This window comes from Heliangelus exortis, chromosome 5 (genome assembly GCF_036169615.1).
Source record: "Heliangelus exortis chromosome 5, bHelExo1.hap1, whole genome shotgun sequence".
Classification (NCBI taxonomy): Eukaryota; Metazoa; Chordata; class Aves; order Apodiformes; family Trochilidae; genus Heliangelus; species Heliangelus exortis.
The window spans coordinates 3,534,861-3,558,631 of record NC_092426.1 but is presented as its reverse complement, the minus strand read 5'-3'; the positions used below and the strand labels follow the sequence as shown (position 1 = coordinate 3,558,631).

The 23,771-nt window shown below is 44.0% G+C and overlaps 1 protein-coding gene and 1 long non-coding RNA gene across 3 annotated transcripts; both read left to right on the top strand.

Moving 5' to 3' along the window:
• Positions 1-1,333: 1,333 nt before the first annotated feature.
• On the top strand, positions 1,334-22,891 carry GMFB (glia maturation factor beta). 2 transcript variants are annotated; one of them, XR_011726151.1, is made up of 9 exons: positions 1,334-1,467; positions 3,767-3,863; positions 4,380-4,429; positions 5,394-5,445; positions 6,429-6,509; positions 8,298-8,371; positions 21,556-21,646; positions 22,049-22,192; positions 22,422-22,891. XR_011726151.1 is itself a non-coding variant. In XM_071745190.1 (7 exons), the coding sequence occupies exons 1-7, from the start codon at positions 1,465-1,467 to the stop codon at positions 10,959-10,961; spliced, it is 429 nt and encodes a 142-aa protein (XP_071601291.1). In that variant the 5' UTR covers positions 1,334-1,464; the 3' UTR covers positions 10,962-12,840. The 2 variants fall into 2 exon arrangements, 1 of the variants encoding a protein (XP_071601291.1); XM_071745190.1 differs by lacking the exons at positions 21,556-21,646; positions 22,049-22,192; positions 22,422-22,891 and adding an exon at positions 10,890-12,840 and having other exon boundaries at positions 5,394-5,443; positions 6,427-6,509.
• LOC139796797 (uncharacterized) lies at positions 20,566-21,364 on the top strand. Its single transcript, XR_011726152.1, has 2 exons — positions 20,566-20,619; positions 20,726-21,364. It is a non-coding gene; the product is annotated as an uncharacterized lncRNA (long non-coding RNA).
• Positions 22,892-23,771: the final 880 nt, after the last annotated feature.

Here is a 23,771-nt window from a genome sequence, read left to right as displayed (position 1 = left end):
GCAACAGCCCGGGGGTTCCCCCGCCGCCCGGGTTGGCACCAAGCGTTAAAGTAATAAAGTGTGAAGACGGCTTTCCCGCACATCCCGCCAACAAACGCCTCCCTGCTTTCACCCTGACAGCCTTGGCGCTTGGAAACCTGACCTCGAGTGCCGATGGGATGCTGCCAAACTCCTCTGAATTGAATCTATTTAGATTTAAAGCTAAATATTTAGTTTTAAACCCAAAGAGAGCACCGCGCAAACAGGCTTTGCACACCGGAACAACCAACCGACTTTCCTATGCCGTGCCGTGGGAGGAAATAGTAGTACTGAGGAGTGTACAGAGATGAAGTGATGCTCCAACAGCTGCTTGGCAATCCTGCACATCCCTCATTTTCCTGAAGCTCTTGTTGAAAATCTGCAATTTGAAAGATCTGGCATCTAAGTCACGAATACAATCTGCACCGGGCTGTATCTGAGATATGAAGCCTCCTCCCTTACATTCCCTTCGAGTGAGCAAAGTGATGATATTCTATACTCTCAAGAGATGATTGGGAAAGGCTTTTCTTTCTCTCCCAGGAGCTTAAATTCCCAGCAGCACAAATAAGGGCAGATATTTCCTCCAGCATCGAGGCAGCCCTCCAACAACAGCCCATTAGGGAAGTGTCTGTTCGGATTTGGGATTTTTGAGCTCCGAATTCTGGTTTGCTTCCAGAACGGGGCTCAGCTGGGAACCATACAATGTCAAGTCAGAAACTAAAGGCCCTTGTATAACCAAGTACCACAAGCAGCAGAGCTTACAAAACCTGAACAATACTTAAATTTCATCATGTTTATTGAGACACCCCAGCATTTTAAACACTCCTTTTTCTGTGTGCATTCTCCAGCCTCTCAGCACAGAGGACTTCACGGCCTTATTTAACACTGCTGTGTGTCCCCACCCCACGGCCTGCTCCTTACCCTCCCCTGATCCGGCACCGGGGTGATCCTCTGCGGGTCGGGATTTAAATATCCTCTCCTTGGAGGCACAATAACCGCAGAAAAAACGGGAAAATCCCAGCTTCCCATCCCACTCCTCCCCCCTTGGCACTGCCCGGGCCCCCGCACTCATCGCCTGAGCCCTTTGCACACGGCCCCTCGCGTTGCCATGACTCCGCGGGGAGGGGGCGTGGCCTCGGCGCCATGGCAACCAGGCGGGGCAAATGGCGGCAGAACGCGGACCGCGCCCGGCAACGGCGGCCGCTCCACCACCCCGATCCCTCAAAGCCCCTTGAGCCTTCCCGCTCCCCGTAGGCGGGTGCCGCTCCCCCTCCCCTCTGCGGGAGCAGCGATGCTGATTGGCCAGAATGAGAAAAGAGGCGGGGCGTGGGGCGCGCAGGCGCAGTGTGAGGGGGGGCAGCTCAGTCAAGGAGGCGGCGGGCGGCGGCGGCTTCCGTTGCGGGCGCGCGAGCGGCGGCGGTTGGGCGGGTGCTGCGCGCGCGCAAGATGGTGAGGGGAGCACGCGCCGCCTGAGGGAGAGGAGGAGGAGGACGGGGGGGGGGGGGGGGGGGGGGGGGGCGGCAGCAGCAGCAGCCGGGATGTGAGGGGAGGGAAAGGGAGAAAAGGGAAGGATCGGTCCGACCGTGATAGGGGGGGGTCCCCGTGGGGTGGAAGGTGTGAGGGGAGAGCAGGTGCCTCCGGAGGGGAGAAGGCGGGAGCCGTTCTCCTCAGAGCCAGCCGCTGCCTTTCGGTGCTGAGGCTCCCCCGGTGCCGCTCCGCGCTCACCTGGCGCCCCGGCGGCTAAAGCACCCTCCTGGGTTGTTTTTCTGCCGGGTGCTGAGGGAGGGGAGAGTAAAGAAGGAGCTGTTGGAAAGAACCTGTGAGGTGTTGGGCTCTGTCCCGACAAACATTGGAGTGTAATGCAGGGTGGCTGAGGTTAACCCACAGGAGCCCCCCTGCTCTGCGGGCTGGCAGGTGTGCCCCGTGTCTCTGCAGTCCTTTCTGTTGTCTTCCTTTAATTTTTTGTTAAACCAAGCACTAAAGTGTCAGCTTAGCCTCCAGCAGATCCCAATCTGATGTGGTCGTGTTGGCACAGCCTTCAACTTTTAAGGGTTTGTGTTCGTGTGGTTACACAGGGGGAAGCTGTCTCTGGGGCTTGGAACTAGGTAATCTTTAAGGTTCCTCCCAACCCAAACCGTTCCATGATTTATTGTTTGGGGAAAAACAAGAGCAGTGCTTATCCTGCAGTGTCTGCTGGAAGATGGCTGAAAACTGCTGACCCCAGAGGACTGGGAGAAATGCTTCCTTCAGAAACCAGCGTTTGATACAGAATGTAACTTCAGCTTGGAAAGGCAGCCCTGAATTCTGTTGTTTTGAGTTGTTTCTTTTTAAGTAGGGACTTCCTGAAATAATGCGGGAGGGTATTAATAACATTCCTATATCAGAGGGAGCCAAAATTCTTTAAAATTTAGGGGGAACAAGCAAAATAATGAAGGCTGCACATGCAGTGCCTGACCTGTCCTGTGACAGGAGAGCCTGATTTCCTTTCCAGCTGTGAAAAGGAAGCAGAGGCATGAGACTTGTTCCAGCATTTGGTCAAGGTGGAAATCTTTTTAAGAGAAACAGCAAACATGGGATAGTTGCTAGGTGATTTTTGGAAGTGGGGAAGGAAGAACACTGCTCTGCTTTTTGAGGAAAATCTCCTAAACAATCCAACATTGAATGTGAGGAGGCAGAACTGGGAGTTTAAATAGTACAGAATTATAGTTGTGAATTATGAGCAGTGATTTATCTTGGTGAAATAGCTCTTTAGTAGAGCTTGTGATGGGTAATCTTGCAACTATTTGTGTTATTTGAGCAATTTTGGTAAATAAGTCTTGAATTACTGTTGTTTCTGCATGGAAGCCTTGATGGTTTAGGAACTCACAACTGCTGTAGCATGAACAAGATGGAGGTGATAAATAACAGCAGCTGGCTGTCTTGCATCTTGGCTGTGGCCATAAGAGGTTGTGTGTACAAGATGTTGCTCAGGAAATGGCAGTGGTTGGCTTGGTGCAGTTTAAAACTGGGGTGTGTAATGAGAGACAACCTGCATGGTTGCTTGTGAAATAATGATTTCCTTCCCCATCTTCAGTGGGGTGACTAACGTGTTATCTGAACATTGCTTCTGAAAACTTGGAGTTAGTGATATGTAAGCCCATGTGTGCTTTTTGATTTAAGTATCCTAAATGTTTTCTAGGTGTGTAAATCTCAGAAATTGTTATAAGTAAGCAGTGACCTTCACTTTCTGCCTGTAGCGTTTTGGTTTTTTTTTTTAAATACCAATAGTAGCTCCTATTTAAGCTGGAAAAACTTAAATTACTTTAGGCATTTTGCTGCCACTCTAAAGGGCTTCCTTATTTCAGCTCTTATCTGGGCAAATGAACTGTAAAATTTGTTTACTTTGAAGAGCTGTGAGAATAATCCCACTTCAGGAACAGCTAAGAAAATATTTCTAGCTAACTGTGTGACTTTGAGGAGGGATGTTGAAACAGATGAGTGTTCTGGTTTTGTTTTTAAAAACTGCTTTCAGCAGTGTTGGGGTTTTTTTGTTGGGTTGTTGTTGGGGTTTTTGTTTTTTTGGTTGGTTGGGGTTTTTTTGGTTTTTTTGGTTTGTTTTTTTTTTATCTTTATGTCCTGAAACTTTGGACAGGCTGCCTGTAGCTCATTTAGTGGAGCTTGCACACACACATGGATATGACATGGAGATTTTTTTACTGGTTTACTAGAAAGATTTCTCTTTTCCCTCCCTTCTGTCATCTTTTTGTAGAGTGAATCTCTGGTGGTTTGTGATGTTGCTGAAGACCTGGTGGAGAAACTGAGAAAATTCCGGTTTCGTAAAGAAACCAACAATGCTGCCATTATAAGTAAGTTAAAAAAATGTCTGTCAGAAATGGCAAGAAAATTCTGTCTCCTCTTTTCCTTCCCATGTTGCTGCAGAAGGTAAATGTGAGCCAAGAGGCTGCTTCTTGTCTGGACTTCAGCACTTCCAATTTTGCCTGTAATTTTAACAGCAAAGCAACACTGTTCTTGCAGTGCAAGACTTCATCTGCTGTTCGTAGAGAATTTATACTTAATTGCAGCTCAGTCTGCCACTATAAAATGATAGTACAAACAAAATGGCAGAGTCATGTTGAGATTTTTGTAGCCTTTAATGGGTGAGTTTGACATTTCTGTCCCTGGCATTTGAGAGGAGTGCATTGTAATACACAGCACTCAGGCTGCACGCTCCTCTGCAGGGATTTTGTGAGGTCATGGGATAGAGTGAAGCAGCAGAATGGATCACAAGGAACATAATTGTGGGGAGATGTTAAAAAGCTTCATGCATATGCTGGATAAATGGCTTGAAAACCCCTTGATCTGTGTTTTGTTTTGATTTATAGTGAAAATCGACAAGGATAAGCAGTTGGTGGTGCTGGATGAGGAGCATGAGGTTTGTTAAATGAATTGTAAATAAGAATATCTTCAGCCTGCAATGTATTGTTGTCTCTAAGGTACTGCCTTAGTTTCAAATTGTTATCAAACTCTTAATCTAATTTGGGTCATGAGCTTATTTAAATGCATGGTCACTCTGCATGTAAATCACAGCACTATTAATAGTGGAGCTATGCAGAAGCAATTGGGTTGACTAATTAATTGCACAAAAAAAAAAAAAGAAAAGTTGTGTTATAGCTGTTAGGATCTGACTGTGTGAAAAGCATCTTTGGCACCTGCTGACTTTTTTTGAAGAGAACCCTGCTGTGTTTCTCTGTAGATCTGCATAGTTGACTCTGAGCTGATCTTCCATCAATTAGAAACAAGGATTTTTAATCCTTTGCAGACTCTAAGTGTGATAGATGGCATAATAAGGTCAGCCCAGCATGTAGTGTTCCTTAATGGTACACAGGGCAAAATTAAGCTCTTCCCAGGGATTTAAGCATTAACTGTAGCTCTTATTCCCTAGAATGTAGAAGTTAATGTAACGTTTAAGTAGAATGGAGACTTTTTTGCTTGCTCATGGGGGAAAGAGTAAATTTTTCAACAGCACCATTTATGTAGCTGCCTTTAAGAGCTCCTCTGGTGTGTGCTTGCTTACTTCTGTTTAGCACTAGAGTTAAGAAAGCATGGTGGCTGCCAGAGTATTCAGCTGGAGCCAGAAATGTTTTCTAATCTCATTATGCCTAAAATAGGGATGATTATTCATGCTAACATTAATTCTATGTTTAGTCATAGGAATCTATTAGCACACAGGTTTTTCTAAACAGCTCTGGTGATTTGTGAGAGCTGGTAATTGGTTCAAGGGTAGATGTATTCTCTAACTCACAGCTCACTGTGCCATTACTCTGCTTTAGCCTTCATTATATACCTTCAAGTGCAAGATCATTTGTTCAGATATTGCTTGTGTTTCATGTTACCAGGGCATTTCTCCTGATGAGCTAAAAGATGAGCTGCCTGAGAGACAACCTCGATATCCTTCTTGTGCTGCTGACATTTGGTCTTACTCCTGGAAGCTCTTCCAAATGGTTGAAGTTGGACTTCACCTTTTTAGACCAACACTTGCCTGTCGAGTGACTTTACTGACATTTTATTGGTGAGGTAACCCAGGGATCAGCTCTCATGGTGCAACTGAGCAGTTGTCCCCTTTGTTGAAACACTGCCACATTTAAGCCTTTTCTGAGATTTTACTGCCCTTGAGACTATATAATGTTGGGGAAAGTAAAGCAAAGCTATGCTGCTGTTAATGTAAAGGAGTGAAGTTTTTGTGTGTGGCCACCTGTACGTATAGAAAAGTGCTTTGTAACTTAGGATCCATTTTGGGTCTTTCTCAGAATGTGGCTCTTGCTATTTTGCTGCAGTTACTGACTCAGAATCCCTCAGGTTTATGATAAAAAGAGGGGCAAGTTGATTATTTTCTAACTAGGTGAAATGAGAGGGTTATTTAAGTTATAAGTGAAGAAAATATCTGCTTCCATTAGCCTCAAAAGCTACCTGGCACAATTCCACATGCTGTTCTGAGGCTTTTCTTTCATGACCACAGTGCAGTAGGAGGCTATCAAGTAGGAGTCCTAGCTAAAACTTGAGGTCAAATTCAGCAAAATACCTGAAACAATGAAGTGCTTAGTCTGCAAAAAAAGAATGAATTTGGCTTTCGTTAAGGCAGAAACACAGTGGTGGGTGTGGGAGGCTTTTTCCAAAGCTGGGAGGTGAATGTTTGATGAAAAGGGTGATTTTTAGCTCTCTGATGTGAAACAGAGCCCTGACAGACAGCTGTGGTGCAGGTTGGTGAAAGCAGGAGAGGCCAGTTCTGAAAGTCAAATATGGAAGTGAAAACAGAACAGTGAGGCTGCTTATCAAATTTAAAGCATCTTCTAAAATACAGCTGCCTTGTGCCTCTGATAGCTGATGATCATATATAATTATTTTCTTAGTTTCTTTAACCTCAGAAAAAACATTCATTGTGTATAGTTACAAATATCAGCATGATGATGGAAGAGTTTCTTATCCACTGTGCTTTATCTTCTCCAGTCCAGTTGGTAAGTGAACACTTAATGGTTGCTTGCTGCTCTGTGCTGTAAATATGGGAGTGTTCTTTGCTCTGGAAGATGGGATGAGTGCTCAGTGTTCAAGTCATGGTTCTAGATTTGCTTATGTTGCTGCAGGAAGCAAAGTGCTATAAAGCAAGGGCATTATCCATTATCTGGAGACATTATCTCTTTGGCAGAGAGGAATCTCTGGTGTATTAGCTCAGTTCCAGCTGCCTTGACCTCCTTAGTTGCTCCAGGTTTTTGCTGTCTCTGAGGTTCACACTCTGAGCACTTGGGATGTATGAGACAAGAGATTTTTTTTGTCTGTTTCTGAAGGCTCACCAGAAGCTTCAGTTTCCTGCATAACTGGCCAAAAGGTGTGTCTGGTTAAATGTGTTCTCAGGGATGTGCTCAGCAACACCCTCCTGTGAAGAAAAGGAGCCTGGAGCACTCTGCATCTAGTCATGCAAGGTTTAATCTTGTGTATCTCATCTCCCTGTCCTCATAAATCTTGGGGAATCCTCAGAATATGACCAGATAAGGCTCAGGAACTTAATGAGGAGAGGACTGGAAGATAACACCTCTGTTTCTGAGGCTTTCTGTTCACCTCTGTAGATCTGGATATTTGGATGTTAGGGACTGAGTTTCCTTGCATAGGAAACTCTAATTTTAATAGAAGTGAAATAGTTTGTGACTTGACTTGGACTTGCAGAGCTGAATTGTTCCTGTAGCTTCCACCTCTGTTTTGTAACAGGGCAGCATGCTGGTTTTACTGAATTATCCTTGTTATCCTCTAGAGGATAAACTATTGCATTGTTTTACCCTTCATTACTCAGAATTAGAATAAGTAGGTAGGTAAAAGAGTTTAGCTACTAGTGAGCATACTCTTCTGAAGTTACCTGAATATCTCTGCATGAATCTTCTGGGTGTTACTTCTCTTCTGAAGGGATGGGTAGTTTGTGAGTTACAACAGGAGTAAGAAACTTGCTGAGAGACTCTGAAATAGCAAAGCAGGCAGACTTTTAGTATTTGGTAGAAGAAAGAGCTCAGACCATGTTCTTTTTGAGTGGCAAGGTTTAAAATTACACTCACATCTAGGAACTTCTAAGAAAGCAACTTCTGCAGAAAAGCCTTTTCCTTGAGGTTTTGTGTTTCAAAAAAAAAAAAAAATTCTGCAAAGGAGTTAGTGGTTAGTGGAACCAGAAACAATGAATCAATTAGTTGGGACACTAAATAGCAGTTAACTGAAGTTGTGCTGTGTTTGGGGGGTGGGGAGGGAATCACCTTGATCTGCTAATTCAGAATTTAGGGAGGGATTAGGAGAAAGACCAACAAATTCAAACTGACTTGAATTGTTCTTGGTTTGTCTCCAGCTCAAAGGCAGAAGCTATAAAGATCAGTGTAAGTGTAACTAGCAAAGACATGGAAATCTTCCAGAAATAGCAAGAGGTCAAAAAAATTTGTGTGTTGTAATCAGCTCCCTGCTGTAGTGGCAGGAGGTGCTGCTTTGTTGGCTGTTGTGACTGGGTCTGGCTGCTGTTTGCTGTATGCAGAAACACAGGTGCATGTGGAGACCACTGATTAATTCAGCCTGCACCACTGTAACTTCTAGAAATTCTTTAAAGTATTAGGAAAGTAAGAGCAAGGATGCTAATATGTAAAAAAGAGGTTGGTTCTCTGAATGAAGACTTGATCTTTCAATTGAGATTCTTTTTAAAAAAAATCTTTAAAAAGAAGTGTTTCAGTCAAAACAACTAAATCCTTTTTTTTTTTTTTTTTTTCCCCAAACAACTACAGGATGTAAGCCTGAACAGCAGATGATGTATGCTGGAAGCAAGAATAAACTTGTACAGACAGCTGAACTCACTAAGGTATAATTGAAAAGTTGGAATAACTGAGTACCTCTTAAATGCAGGTTGCAGAAGTTGTTTTGGGTCTTGCTTGCACTTGTGGCCAGGAGACTTTGTAATTACAGTGAAGAGATTCTGTTTGAGGAAGGCTGAAGAGAGGGATGTTGTGGAAATTTTTGGAGTTTCAGGGCACAGGGAGAGCAGTGTTCTCTAAAACACCCATCTGCAGGGTGGGTGTTTCTTGGGAATTGATTTATTGATGGGAAGAGGAGACTTAGGTCTTAGTGTGGTGTAGTTTTGTTGTGCTACATGGTTGATGGAATGCTTGCAGAACAGAGCCCTCAGAATAACTAAGATGTGCCAAGATAATTCTACATCTCCCATGTTTGCTTCCTCTGGTACTGAGGCCAGAAAAAATCACTGCATTCACTAGGCCTAAGTGTGTGTGTATACATTTAAAAAAAAAAAAAACATTAAAAAAATCCAAACCACTTAATTGTAGTTTTGGACATCTTTGAAATTTATGCTTAATTGATTAGAAATTAAAAAAAAAAAAATAGAAAAATAAATTACTAGATTTCTTAAAGTTTTCCTTTCAACCATTAATGCTGAATGAAGTCAGTGGTCACTTCAGGTTTTCCATAGAATGTGAAATGACTTCACTATTCTCCAGCAGAACCATTGCTTTTTGGGCTTCCTTATCCTGACTGAGTCCTTTAACATCCCAGTAAAACTTGGGCCAACAAGGGAGTGGTGAACTTCTAGCTGTCCCTTGTCAGAAAGGACCTCTCTATTTTAATTTAGACACCAAGTTGAGAGGAGTAAGTAGGGAACAGAAGATAAGATGGTGGAAGGAATTGGCAACAGGCTCAAGAAATCTTTTTTCAGGTCTGTTGGGACTGCATTTTAGATGCCTGGGAACTCCAGCATCTTTGGTAGAAAAGAAGAATTCCTTGAGGAGGAAGGCAGTTTGCAGGGAGTGAGGGGGAACAGTTGATGAGAAGAGGCTGAAAGCCTGGGAACTGTCTGTGTTGGAGTTACTCTCACCTGTCAAGTGGGATAAATTCAGTCTGAAAGGCTTTTTTGTGAAAGCCTAGGAGTGGATAACGAGGTCTGTGATCATTTTCCTTCTGAAGCTGGAGAGGAGAGCCTGTCTCCAGTATGAGTTGCTTGCTTGCTCTTCAGATGTGCTTCATTCTTGCCACTCACTGAGCCATGTTTCATTTTAGCTCATGCTGTGACTTCCTCCTGGTGTGATTTCAGCATGTGACTCAAGAGTCCTCTTACTTCTTTAGTGACTTGCATATTAGCTTGATTTCTGATAAGCTGATCTGTTCTTCTTACAGAAATCTGGGGTTTTCTTCCATCTTAAAAAAAAAATTTAAAAATCCATGTTAGTTGATAGTAGGGAATTACTGTCTAAATATGAGAAGCAGTGTCCAGAGCTCTCTCCAGCAGAGATGAGAAATGAGGAAGAAAAGATACAAAACTTGAATTGTTTCCTGAGGAAGATGAAAATGCTGAAATGGCTGAGGACAGGACTAAATGGGAAGTTCATTCCAAACAGCAGCTTCACAGAGAAGCTTGTTCTGGGACTCTTGGAAAATCTCATCCATTCTCTTGGCTTGGGTGTACTCTTTGCACCTGCATAATCCATAACTGATTTAGTGCAGACACAGCTTTATGTTCAGTGCTGTCAGGACAGTAACAGCAGTTTCCAGTTAAAATATTTTTGTTTCATTACCTAGAAGAACCTTTTTGATGTCCTATGCATTTGTAAGATTCACTTACCTGACTCCTCTGAGCAGATTTGTCAGCATCTCCAAGGCTTCAGTTAGCAGTACAGAATTAAGTAGAATTAATTACACTTCAAGGGTATTAAAACCACAACCAAAGCAGTTACTCCACCATATAGAATGTAAAAAGTGTATTGTTTGGTCTTTTCTGCTTCAAGGCTTTGTTAAAAGTTTAAGACTTCCACAAACTTTGGGTCAGTGGTTTTTGGGGCTGTTTATTTTTTGGGTTTTTTTTGGCAAGCTTTCTATTCTGAAGTATCCCCAGCTTGTTTCTTACAGGGAAAACAATAAGCTTCTGGATACTATGGATTTATTTCAGTTCAGAGAAGGAATAACTATTTTAGGCTGAGCAAAACTCCTGAACTTTGGGCTTAGTTCACCCCAGGAGTTAGATTAATTTGTATTTCACAAATAGGCAATCTTCTAGCTCAGATACTGCATGTGAGATGGTGCAGAGTTTCACATGTAGCACATGTCCTGCTCTCACATGTTTTTGAAGAAGAATTGAGTGTAGAAACAGAATTGCAGGATTCTTGTTCAAATTAGTAATATTCCTCACCTCTCAGTCTGGTGTCCACTGATGGAATAAAAACCTATCTTCAAGAAAGCACATGAGAGCTCTAGGTTGGTTACTGGTTTATTCCAGAACAAGCAGCTTGTGTGGGAAGATATTGATTGGATTTTGTGCTTATCCCTTTCAAGAACCATCACCTCAAGAATTTACACAATGCCATTTTGTTTAGGTATTTGAAATAAGAAATACAGAAGACCTAACTGAAGAATGGCTGCGTGAGAAACTGGGCTTCTTCCATTAAGAAAACCTTTGTCATGAGTATTTATGTACCATCCTGATAATACTGGAACCAGACATGAATACTTACATCTAAAAAAATGCACTGTATTTAAATCTGTCTCCTGCAGTATCTCTCTTGTGCAAAGTTTGTGCAAAGAATAGCAGGTCTGTCTCCTCAAAGTAACAAATCTTTGCAGGTGTTTCCTTATTTGTACCTGTTAAAAGGGAATACTCCTCTGCAGGGACTCCTTTTGCACTCTTGTGACTAATATTTCTATAACTAAAATAGTTCTGGATTTATAATTATCTACAAACATAATTTGGAAGCTGAAGCTAACTTTTTCTGAGCTACAAATGCATCCTTATGATACATACTAGCCATTTATATGCAGAAATTGTGTACTGTCACTGTTCAGATTTTTGACTTCATGTCTTCTCAGTTTTGCAAACTACTCCCTGGAAGCATTTAGTCTTAAAAAGACCAAATCCTTTTACAGCAGACCCATCCCTTTATCTTCCCATCAAGACCATGTGAACTTTTTCAAATTCTTGGAGCTAATTGTTGCCATTTCAGTGATTCCTCAGTTGACTGAATCAGTCTTACTAAATTTCAGGGCAAAGCTTTGACTGTCCAGTCCTCGTGCTGATGCAGTCTTACAGGAACTAGATGATAACTAAGGGCTGAATTACAACTCTGGTTACTCTCCTACCAGATGTCTGGCATTTATAACTTATTACACTGTTCAGAAGTTTACCTCTTTGCTCATTTCCTGTTATATGAACACCTGCTAATACTGTGTGCCTTTAATTTGTTAGCTTTAAAATGACTTGAGAATTTTACACTGCCACTTACTATGAATTTGGTGAAAACTTTCAGAAAGGATCCAAGTAACATTTTTTTCCTAGTGCCTATTGTTGCAGGTGACATCTGTGAAAAAACAAACAAACAAAAAAAAAAGCTAACCTTTTTCTTTGAAATTCCAGTCATCTACTCCATTTGTAGGAGTCAGGAGGTTAAAGCTTTTCATGATAATGAATGATTTCTATCTCTTGTTATAAAAGTTGGCCACATGTAGCTTTTGAGTACTTTAATTACACTCTCTAACTTTCTTATCTCCTTGTTGGTCAGAATTACATTCCAGATAAAGCTTTTGCATAAATGATAATTTGATTTTTGTTTCCTTACCGTTCATCTCTTTGAAACAGCAAATATTCTAATGTGAAAATAGTATTTAACTTTTATAAATGACCAGTCTTTTTACAGGTCTGTTTTATATTGACTAGAGTAGTTGTCTGATAGGGGACATGTCCATGCAGTGGCAAAAGGAGCACTCGTGACAGTATCTCACTATCTTGCTCACGAGTGTTTGTTGTGCTACTGAAGAAGTATCAGTGTAAGAGCATCTTCCTGTTGATAACAACCTCAAAATACAGCTGCCCTGACAAATCTGTTGGGTGGGAAGGAATGCAGTGTTAAATTTGGAGGCCAGTATTTCATGCTGTGAAACCTTTGCTGAAAGGTTTATTTTTTCCTTTGTAAAGATGTGTTAGTGTTAAAACACTAATTCTTCCAAGATCACAAGGAATTCATTTGCAAAAGTCCTCAGTGTTGGTAAATGTCTTCTTAGTTTGATGTTACTGCTCATTTATTTGCACACAGATCTGACTCGAGAGGAGCTTTTCAAAATACATGTTAGAATCATCCAATTAAATTGATCTTTCAGTGTGGGAAAGAAATGCTTGTAATTACAATTACATTTTTGTGTTAACGTGGTGAACTGGAAAACCAATTTAATTTCCCTGGACAAAAAAAAAAAAAAAGATTGTGAAACTGTTGCTTGATCATGCTGTACTGCAAATCAATAAAACAATGTCTTTTGTGACAAACAGTGTATAAATAAGACTGTGCAAGGATAGTGTCATTCTAAGCATCAGCCTTGAAGCAGCAAGGAGCTTGTTTTGTTGTGCTGAAGGTAAGGCATGGCAAAGTACAGCCTGGGGAGAGGGAGGCTGCTGCTTCTTGCAACAATCAGCTTGATTTGCAGTGGGGAAAACTGGATTAATCATCTTTGGCATTGTACTTTGTACACTGGTGGGCTGCCAGCATCCAACTGCTGCTTGCACAAGTCTTGTCAAAATAACAGTGAAAAGGTGCCTGTCTCTCTTGGGAGGAGAAGGGAAGAGCTGCTGCAGTCAAATGGTTTAATTTGATTCTTCATCTCTGGACCACTCCACCTTCTGCCAAGAAAATGTTGCTGCTTTTGTTAAATCTTCAGTCTCAGTTCTTTTTCACTTGTTCTTGCTGCCTTGGGTGCTGCACTCAGTCTTGCAGGAAGCAGACAAATCCTGATGCCAGTGTTGAAGCTCACTTTTTTGTGAAGCTCACTTTTTTGTGAAGCTCACTTTTTTTGTGAAGCTCACTTTTTTTGTGAAGCTCACTTTTTTTGTGAAGCTCACTTTTTTTGTGAAGCTCACTTTTTTTGTGAAGCTCACTTTTTTTGTGAAGCTCACTTTTTTTGTGAAGCTCACTTTTTTTGTGAAGCTCACTTTTTTTGTGAAGCTCACTTTTTTTGTGAAGCTCACTTTTTTTGTGAAGCTCACTTTTTTTGTGAAGCTCACTTTTTTTGTGAAGCTCACTTTTTTTGTGAAGCTCACTTTTTTTGTGAAGCTCACTTTTTTTGTGAAGCTCACTTTTTTTGTGAAGCTCACTTTTTTTGTGAAGCTCACTTTTTTTGTGAAGCTCACTTTTTTTGTGAAGCTCACTTTTTTTGTGAAGCTCACTTTTTTTGTGAAGCTCACTTTTTTTGTGAAGCTCACTTTTTTTGTGAAGCTCACTTTTTTTGTGAAGCTCACTTTTTTTGTGAAGCTCACTTTTTTGTGAAAGATGCTGCTGCTGCTCAGCCCACTGGTGTTAATTCTTCAAACAGCTTTGTCTGGTAGCTCTGCCTCCTGCTGCTCACTGAGCTGTGGAAGTGAGGAAGCAGCTGTGAGTGCTTGGAGAAGGAGCACACAGAAGATCTTTGCTGTTCTGGGCTTGTTTGTGGTTTCCTTGTTTCTCGTGCAGTGTTTTGACACAACTGCCTGCTGCTTACTGCTGGAGGCTCTTGAGATACAGTTAGTGCTACTACTTGATTAAACCAAGACATTAATTATCTCAAAATCTTTCCTGCACAAATAATAATGGTTTTCATACTGAACTTTTCCCACCTTATCATTAGAACTGTGTTTTCCCTACTGCTTCCCATTTAAGATCAGTGGGAAGCAGATGTGTCTGTGTTCAGGAGGCCAGGATGTTCTGTGCTTTACTAGTGAGGTTCCCATCTGCAATCAAAGATTTATTTTGCATTTTCAGATCTAAAGAAGGTTCAAGCTTAAGGACAACATCAATTAATTACTTTGTAGCCTTTGTAGCTAAAGGTCTGAGAGTCAGCTTTTTCCTTTATGAGCTCCTATTTTTCAGGAGTTAGTAGGTTGGCCATAAAATTTTTGGCCTAGAGTTAAAGGTCTCTCATAAAGGGAGACTTCTACCACAATTAATCTGGTTTGCTTTAAATATTGACTGGATGGCTGGGATACAGCTCTTGTAATCCTGTTAATTGCTGGTAAGATGAATTAAAGCATGAGTTTGCATGTCAGCCCATAAAATACTTGTATTGTTTGAATATTTTTAACAAAAAAAAAAAAGTAAATGCTGGTATTTGGTGGTTTAATTGTGTTTCTAGTCTCATGAAAGCTGTGTTGATCTGTCAAAGAGGCAATAATGCAGGTCTTGACACCTTCTCACTTCTCCAAAGGAACATCTTAGGCATTTGTACCAGGATTCCATTTTTGTATTTTTACCTGTAAACTACCTAGTCCAGAAACAATCCTAAACTGGTGACAGGGTCTGAATCACACACCCAAAAGCAAGGAAGTTCAGTTCCTCACTTCAGCACGCTCAAAAAAGAAATGTGCAAGGTATTTTTCCTTCCTTAGATACATCTAGCAACTGGGAAGATGGAGGTGTGCTGGGACGTGAGAAGGGGGAGAGGAACTCTTGCTTTTGTTACATGATTCAGACTTGGTGTGACTTGTGTACTGTGAGATGTCAGGGTTGGCACCAGTGCTGCAGGTGTTCACAGCCAGTTCTGAGAATTTGGCAATTCCATGAAAAATATCAGTAACCAGTACAACTTCCATATGCTGTTTAGTCTCTGCTAGTTCACATTGCATGTTTACTTTAAACCAAATCTTTTTTTTTTTTTTTTTTGCTAAGCATGGTGCTTGTATTGGTTTAAATAAAATGTTTAATTAAGAGGTTCTGGTGCTGTGTTTTTAATTGCAGTTTTACATCTAGCCTGGATGTTTGACAGGGAAAAGCTATTAAAATGAGGTATGATCTTCCTCTTTTTTTCTCAGCTTCCTGGAGTTTGCTTTGGACTTGTAGCCTGGTCTTCAGGCTTGAGTGTGCTCCCTCAGGTGCTTTTCTACCTAAAATAATTCCTCTTTCCATCTGCTGTCAAGGTTGGCAGCAAGGAGAGGAGAGGACTGCAGGTGATGGAGCATGGGGGGGATAACTTCAGTCCTCCTGCTTTGCACCTTTGTGTCACAAAATGCAAACTCTAGTGAGTGGTGGCCCCGTGGACTTCCCCAGTGCACTTCTCCCACAGGTTCTCATAACCTGGAGCTGTGGATCACAATAATATGGAGTGCAGGTGCCAGCTGAGCAGTGTTAAGTGATTGAGACCTTAGAGACTGAAGGGACCAAAGGATCTTAATTGTATCACAGAGTAGAATGGAATAATTTGGGTTGGAAGAGACCTCTAAAGGTCATCTAGTCCAAGTTTCTATCTAGCACCTTTTCCTTCTCACAGTTGTTGGCTCTTCTGCTGCCCAGGAGACCACCAAGCTTAGCTGATCAAAGCACTCCCTTTCCTCCTCCTTGATGACTTTCTTACTTTCCTGGAGATTTCTTTTTTTCTGTCATGTTGAAAAAGCTGCTGAAGATAACCCAAGGAATTCAGCTGTGGTAGCTGATACAGATTGTTTCTACCAGTGCTGAGCAGCAGCATGAATGGGCTGCAGGTGAAAGAATGGAAATAAATCCCTTTTCTCTCAGGTGAGAGCTCTGTGAAGGAGAAAATACCAAAGAGTTTCAGCACATCTGGCTCTCAGATGACATCTTGCTCACTGAAGTGACACTGTGACAAAATCTGCTGCCAAAAGCTCTGAAATAAAACAGCTGAGAGAGGTAGTGGGTGAAGAGTGGTTCTCAGGAACAGCTGATGAGAGGGCAGGAGGGGGGAAAAAGGAAATAAACAGCTCTCACATTGGAGAGGGAGGTCACCTGTGGAGCCCCCTGGCATCCCTGGTGTTCCTGCAGTATGTTTAATGAGCAATAGGAGGTGGTAGTTTGCTGATAGATGTGATACTGCTATATCACTGAGATGGTAAAAAGAAAGGCTGGCTAAAAAGTGCAAGGAGATCTAAAGAAACCAAGTGAAAAGCAGCTGCTGTTATTCAGGAAAGGTCATTGACTTGTAATCTATGAAAAGGGCATGAAAGTCAAAGCTAGAGAAGGGGATAAGATGCAAAATGGAAAACCTCTGGTGCGCTGTAAATCTTGATGTACACACCAGCTGCTGCTTTTCCTTCTGGGGATGTGAATAGAGGGCTCAGCCAGGGCTAGGAGGAGTTTGCTGAGATCTCTTGACTTGGCAGGGCCTTTGGGGGTGATGCAGAGAAAAGGAGAAATGTAGTTGCTTCTAGAGGAGCTGGAACTGCCCAGCTGCCAGCATCTCCTGGTGGTGAGAGGGACAGGAAGTGAAAGGGCCTGGTGATAATGGGCTCCCCCAAGCCCCTTGCCTGCTCCTTGCAGGCAAAGCTCTTGAATTGTCTCCCAGTTGTGGTTAGAACACTGCTGGCATGGAAAGTTGTATTCCTGTCAATGTAAACTCAACCACCAGTTCCCTCTGAGTTCCCATGTGCTTTCTCCAAGGGACCTGGGAGTCTGGATTGCCAGGAAGCTGAAGAGGAGCCAGCAGTGTGCCCAGGTGGCCAAGAAGGCCAATGGCATCCTGGGCTGGCTCAGGAACAGCGTGGCCAGCAGGTCCAGGGAAGGGATTCTGCCCCTGTGCTCAGCCCTGGGGAGGCCACAGCTTGAGTCCTGTGTCCAGTTCTGGGCCCCTCAGCTCAGGAAGGAGACTGAGGTGCTGGAGCAGGTCCAGAGAAGAGCAAGGAGGCTGGGAAGGGATCCAGCACAAGTCCTGTGAGGAAGGGCTGAGGGAGCTGGGGGTGTTGAGGCTGGAGAAGAGGAGGCTCAGGGGAGACCTCATCACTCTCTCCAACTCCCTGAAAGGAGGTTGGAGCCAGGGGGGGTTGGGCTCTTTTCCCAGGCAACTCTCAGCAAGACAAGAGGGCACAAGAGGTCTCAAGTTGTGCCAGGGGAGGTTTAGGTTGGACATTAGAAAGAATTTCTTTCTGGAGAGGGTGATCAGCCATTGGAATGGGCTGCCCAGGGAAGGGGTGGATTCTCCATCCCTGGAGCTATTTCAAAAGAGCCTGGATGTGGCACTCAGTGCCATGGGCTGGGAACTGCAGTGGGAGTGGATCAAGGGTTGGACTTGATGAGCTCTGAGGTCCCTTCCAACCCAGCCAATTGTAGGATTCTATGATTCTACCTTATCTGCTGTTCCTTTTGGTGACAGGAGTATTGTGTGTGCTTTGTGGGAATAACAAGCAGTCCCCAAATCTAGTGCCTTGTACAGCCTCACCTTGGTTTGATGAGGCTTTGTGTCTTCCCTGTAATGCACCTATAAAGTGAAGCAGATGATTTTAATCCCTTTGCATAGATGTAGTTCATCAGCATGGTCCATTTTGTCAAACCACAGGGAGATTGTCTCCTCTGGGCTCTTTTGTCATGTTTCATTCTTTCAGGGCCTGCAAACACACTCTTGGTTAACCTCCTTCACCTTTGCTGGTAAGTGAGACATCTCAGACAGAAGGTGACTGAGCTCAGCTGAAACTCCCCTGACAGCTCCAGCAGTTCCTCAGCAGGAGGCAGAGGGGAGAAGAGAGCAATTACCAGGCAGAAAGACTCTGAATGCAGAACAGATGTGAACACAGGGAAAACAGCAGGACTGTCTTGCACAGCAAATTTACTACTGCAGTGGGGAAGCCCCATCAAGGCTTTTTGAAAGGTGCTCTGTTAACCATTCCTGCTGCTACGTGCCATGGCAGGCAGCTTGCAGCATGAATGCAGCTTTTCTTCCCCTCTCTGCAGTGCTCAGCTCTACAATTAACACAAAGCACCAGAGAAGTCCCTGCTCCACCAGCAGCTGCTGTTGTCACCTCTTCTCTGCAGGAAATGAGAGGACAGCAGGAGAAAATGGGGCAGAAAACAGGCAGCTGAAAAGGAAAGGGGCACCAACCATCCTGCACTGGCCTTGGAGGACAGAAGTAGAGCAGAAAGTTTGGGGTCAGTGCCCTTATTGAGCTGAAGGAGAGGGATTTAGCTTTTCTTCAAAATGATGTCTAATTTTAAATAACCGCCACAGGGAAATTCTGCTGGATAATTGGAAGGAGGATGTGCCTTGCTCACACCAAGTGCAGTCTGCCTGGCCATCTGCTCTGCCAGCAACAAATCCTGGATTGACTTGTGAATGTGATTAATTCAGCTAGGACAACTGGATCAAGGGATCAGCTACAGACAATATTTATACCCTACCTCCAACTGTGAATGTGCAATTGTTTGGTTCAGAAGTACAAAACCTGGTACAGCTGTATTAAGGGGAGAATAGAAAAATAGATGCATCCTCTCAACAGCCTTTTTTTTTTTTTTTCTTTCCTTGGATGGCCTCATTCCAAGGTCTGTAAGTACAGTCTGATACTGCTTTCCCTGTCTCTGGAGCAGACCTGTACTCATGTTACAGAGAACTTTTGTATCTTTACTCTGTACACTGCTGCTGCTCTTGGCTCTCCTTGCTGCAGTTTAGTCTCGAGATCTTGGAGCTGTTGGCTCTGTGACCAACAGGGATCAGATAGAGACAATATTTATACCCTACCTCCAACTGTGAATGTGCAGTTGTTTGGTTCAGGAGTACAAAACCTTGTATAGCTGTATTCATGGGAGAATAGAAGAATAGATGCATCCACTCAACAGCCTTTTTTTTTTTTTTTCTTGGATGGCCTCATTCCAAGGTCTGGAAGTACAGTCTGATATAAGCCTCCTTTCCCTGTCTCTGGAGCAGACCTGTACTCATTTTACAGAGAACTTTTTATCTTTATTCTGTACACTGCTGCTGCTCTTGGCTCTCCTTGCTGCAGTTTAGTCTCAAGACCTTGGAGCTGTTGGCTCTGTGACCCTGTCCCCATGGCCTGGGAAGGCAGATGTGGAGTGTGACACAGCCACCCCACCCTGATCCATTAGAGGATGGGCAAGGGATCAGACCCAGCCAGCACGGGTTAGGAAGGGCAGGTCCTGTCTGACCAACTTGAGCTCCTTTTATGATCGGGTGACCCGCCTCGTGGATGAGGGGAAGGCTGTGGATGTGGTCTATCTGGACTTCAACAAGGCCTTTGACACCGTCTCCCACAGCATTCTCCTGAAAAAGCTGTCAGGCCACAGCTTGGACAGGAGCACCCTGTGCTGGGTTAGGAACTGGCTGGAGGGCCGGGCCCAGAGAGTGGTGCTGAACGGGGCTGCATCAAAATGGCGGCCGTGGTGTCCCCCAGGGATCAGTGTTGGGCCTGGTTCTGTTTAATATCTTCATTGATGACTTGGATGAGGGGATTGAGTCCATCATCAGCAAATTTGCAGATGACACTAAGCTGGGGGGAAGTGTGGATCAGCTGGAAGGCAGGAGGGCTCTGCAGAGGGACCTGGACAGACTGGAGAGTTGGGCTGATCCCAACGGGATGAGGTTCAACACAACAACCCCATGGGGAGCTCCAGGCTGGGCACAGAGTGGCAGAAAGGGAGCTGGGAGTCTGGATTGCCAGGAAGCTGAAGAGAAGCCAGCAGTGTGCCCAGGTGGCCAAGAAGGCCAATGGCATCCTGGGCTGGCTCAGGAACAGCGTGGCCAGCAGGTCCAGGGAAGGGATTCTGCCCCTGTGCTCAGCTCTGGGGAGGCCACAGCTTGAGTCCTGTGTCCAGTTCTGGGCCCCTCAGCTCAGGAAGGAGACTGAGGTGCTGGAGCAGGTCCAGAGAAGAGCAAGGAGGCTGGGAAGGGATCCAGCACAAGTCCTGTGAGGAAGGGCTGAGGGAGCTGGGGGTGTTGAGGCTGGAGAAGAGGAGGCTCAGGGGAGACCTCATCACTCTCTCCAACTCCCTGAAAGGAGGTTGGAGCCAGGGGGGGGTTGGGCTCTTTTCCCAGGCAACTCTCAGCAAGACAAGAGGGCACAAGAGGTCTCAAGTTGTGCCAGGGGAGGTTTAGGTTGGACATTAGAAAGAATTTCTTTCTGGAGAGGGTGATCAGCCATTGGAATGGGCTGCCCAGGGAAGGGGTGGATTCTCCATCCCTGGAGCTATTTCAAAAGAGCCTGGATGTGGCACTCAGTGCCATGGGCTGGGAACTGCAGTGGGAGTGGATCAAGGGTTGGACTTGATGAGCTCTGAGGTCCCTTCCAACCCAGCCAGTTCTATGATTCTAAGCTACATTAAAGGTACTTGGAAATATTAATTTTCCTCTCCTGAATACCCAGTAAGTGAAGTCTTTATTAAAGTCACCAGGACTTTTATTACTAAGTGCAATAGCAGGAGATTCTTCCCTGAAATCTATGACTGAAATGACTGGGTTTTTTTTCCAGGGATATTATTTGTAATGTTGAAGAATGTGGCTAACCCACGATAATTCAGAGAAATTGCTCTGTAATCTTCCCTCACAGCTCTCTGCCAAAGCACTGATGTAATGACCTGCCAGAGACATCTTTCTTCAGCTAAATCTTCCTTATGAACAGCCTGTAACTCTCTGAATTATGACTGATTATATGACTGCTTTCTGATAAGGACAAATACTTGAGAGGGATTTAAGATGAAGTGAACAGACATTTTCCCTTGGGATTCCAATCAGGATTAAGCTCAGTGAGTCCAGGCTCAAAGGAAAGTGTATTAAAAGCTGCAGGTCATCTCCAGATCTCTACTGTGTCCTTCTTGCATTGTTTACAAAATTTAATTGGAGAAAATTCTAAGAAGATGCTCAGTAGTTGTTTGATTTGAGATCCCAAAGACCTTAATGGAAGGAGAGTTGATTAGAATTCAGAATTTGCAGAATTTGCTTTTCATTTCCTTTTGTGTTATCTTAAAAAGACAATCTGTGATACAAGAAATCCTGCAATGAACAAATCTTTGTTGCACAAGATTACAGCTGCCTTCCACTTTTCCTGACAAGATAATTGCACCTCAGTGGTATGGAAGCATCAGAGGAAATAAAACATTGCATCCCTCGAGGCAGGACCAGTAGTAATTGCAAATGCAAGTACATGGCTGACACACCTCTTGATTTCTGGCACCACAGCTCCCTGTTGCACAGCATTCTGGTGTACAAGAACACAGAATACAATCAGCAGCATAGCAACACCACTGGTTATTTGGGTGCAGAACAGATCGTTTGTTTCCCTTTCCTTTCCATGTGTTTCAGCCACCACAGATGATGCATCCCAGTCCAAACCCATCAGCACCTGTTCCAGCTGGAGTGCTGTGAGGGAAATCTTACTACTTCAATATCTCAGGTATTCAAGCAGCTGTGGTGTTGCTGACAGCACTGTGGTGGCCAGCCCAGGCACACAGGAACAGTGGCTTAGACCTTAGTGCTTATTTATGTGTCTTGAAGCACAAATTCCTGTGTAATGGGTGAGCCTTGTGGCTTGCCAGGGAGCCAGAGAGCTTCTTCATGAACAATATTAACAGACTTAGTGCCAAGGCATCTGTAATTTTGCAGGGTTTTGTCTCAAGGCTGTAAGCACAGAGTTAAAGCAGTGATGCTCACTATCTCTGGATGCCTTTTGAAGCTCCTATCTACCTTGAAAGGATCAAACTGCTCTTTTCCATGTTGCTGTCAAGAACCAGCATTCCCCAGTCCCAAGGTTATAACAGCATCTCTCACACATCCTCTGTTTCTGTACCTCTCACAGGTTTTTTAAGGCCAGTAACCTTTCTAGATGGCTTTGGAAAAACATGAAACAGGGACCTGGAACCCTGAACAGCAGATCACCCAGCAAAGTCCAGTCAAATGGCCTTAGGAAAAAGTGCCTCTGTATGGCTCAAGGATGCTCAGGGTAAGAAATTAACAGCATGCTAATAAGTAAAGCCTAATGAAGCATGAAACAAGTCCTGTGTAGCCAAACAAGTGCTTGCAGTTGTTTCTAACACCTCAGGGGTGAGGGATGAGGAATGGTCAGGAGGTGGTCAGATGGCCACAGCTCAAGAGCTTCAGCCTTGGCACAACTGAATCCTCTGTTTCTGGAGGGCTGCCCCTCACTGTACACATTGCCTTCCACAAAACAGGAACATTGGATGACCTCTTCCTGATCCATCCTGTCTCCCAAGGTGGAAGGAAACAACAGGCTCAGCTCTTACTGGTGTTCTTATTGCCCAGTGGGCAATAAGAAAGGGGTGGGAGGACTTCTGGGGCAGTGCTTGCCCTACACTCGCCCTTTCTTTTGTTTTCTTACCTTTGAATTAATGTTCACTAAGGTTAATTTTTAAATCTGGGTTCTGAGTTTCTCACTGAAGTTTCATTCTTCATGACACTGCAGTGGTTTTATGGGAGTACTTTGTGGATGAGTGATTTTATAACAAAAGTTCAACTTGATGTTTGCAAAAACTGATTTCCAAAGGGCAGCTCATTTTCTACAGTTTGTCCTCTTGTTTTGGGAAAGGACAGAAAATTTCTGCTCATCTCTCATTGTAACACTCAGCTCTGTGTAAAGCTTTCTGGCAGATATCATTGGAAAATATTATTTATGATTTGGCAACTGTTGGTTTGATGGAAGTCATAACTTATGCTGTGTGTCTGGAGGAAATGCTTGCAGAAATACCACCCAGACTTTATTTAAAGGTATCATTGCTTGAAACTGAAATGACTTTTATTTGACCTTGTGAAATGAAAATCTGATACTCTTGTCCAATTCTTCAAGTATTTGTTTTCTTACTGGCGATTTTATTTATTTATTTGTTTGTTTTATCAATTTGGGGTGATGTAAACTTGTTACCCCCTTCCCCAGGGCACACCCAGCACACACTTCTGTGCCATTTCTTCCTAAGAGAAATTTGCCATCTCCCTTTTCTCCAGCCATTCTCATTCTCACCAGGCAATCCCTCCCAAAACAACACTGCCCTGGGGGGTTGGTTGGTGAGAAGTTCAGAGTGAGCTGGTGCTGTGTGCTGGGAAACCTGAAAGGCAAACTGGGCGAGCTGCAGGGCCAGGGAGGGGATTCTGTTCCACTCTGTTCAGACCCCCCTGCAGTGCTGGGTCCAGTTCTGGGGTCCCCAAGGCCAGAAGGAGATGGAGGTGTTGGAGTGAGTCCAGAGGAGGCCCTGGAGCTGCTGGGAGGGCTGGAGCAGCTCTGCTCTGGAGCCAGGCTGAGAGAGTTGGGGGTGTTGAGGCTGGAGAAGAGAAGCTGCAATGGGGAGACCTTAGAGCACCTTCCAGTGCCTGAAGGGGCTCCAGGAAAGCTGGGGAGGGACTGGGGACAAGGGCAGGGAGGGATGGGATCAGGGGGAAGGGTTTCCAGATGGAAGAGAGATGAGATGTGAGGGAGAAATAGTTTGTTGTGAGGGTGCTGAGCCCCTGTGCCAGGTTTCCCAGAGAAGCTGTGGCTGCCCCATCCCTGGCAGTGTCTCAGCCCAGGTTGG

Excerpts from the sequence above, each read along its gene's own strand:
- GMFB (XM_071745190.1), top strand. Across the intron at positions 4,430-5,393 it reads TGCTGGATGAGGAGCATGAG|GGCATTTCTCCTGATGAGCT; the intron begins GTTTGTTAAATG and ends TCATGTTACCAG. Across the intron at positions 6,510-8,297 it reads TATCTTCTCCAGTCCAGTTG|GATGTAAGCCTGAACAGCAG; the intron begins GTAAGTGAACAC and ends AAACAACTACAG.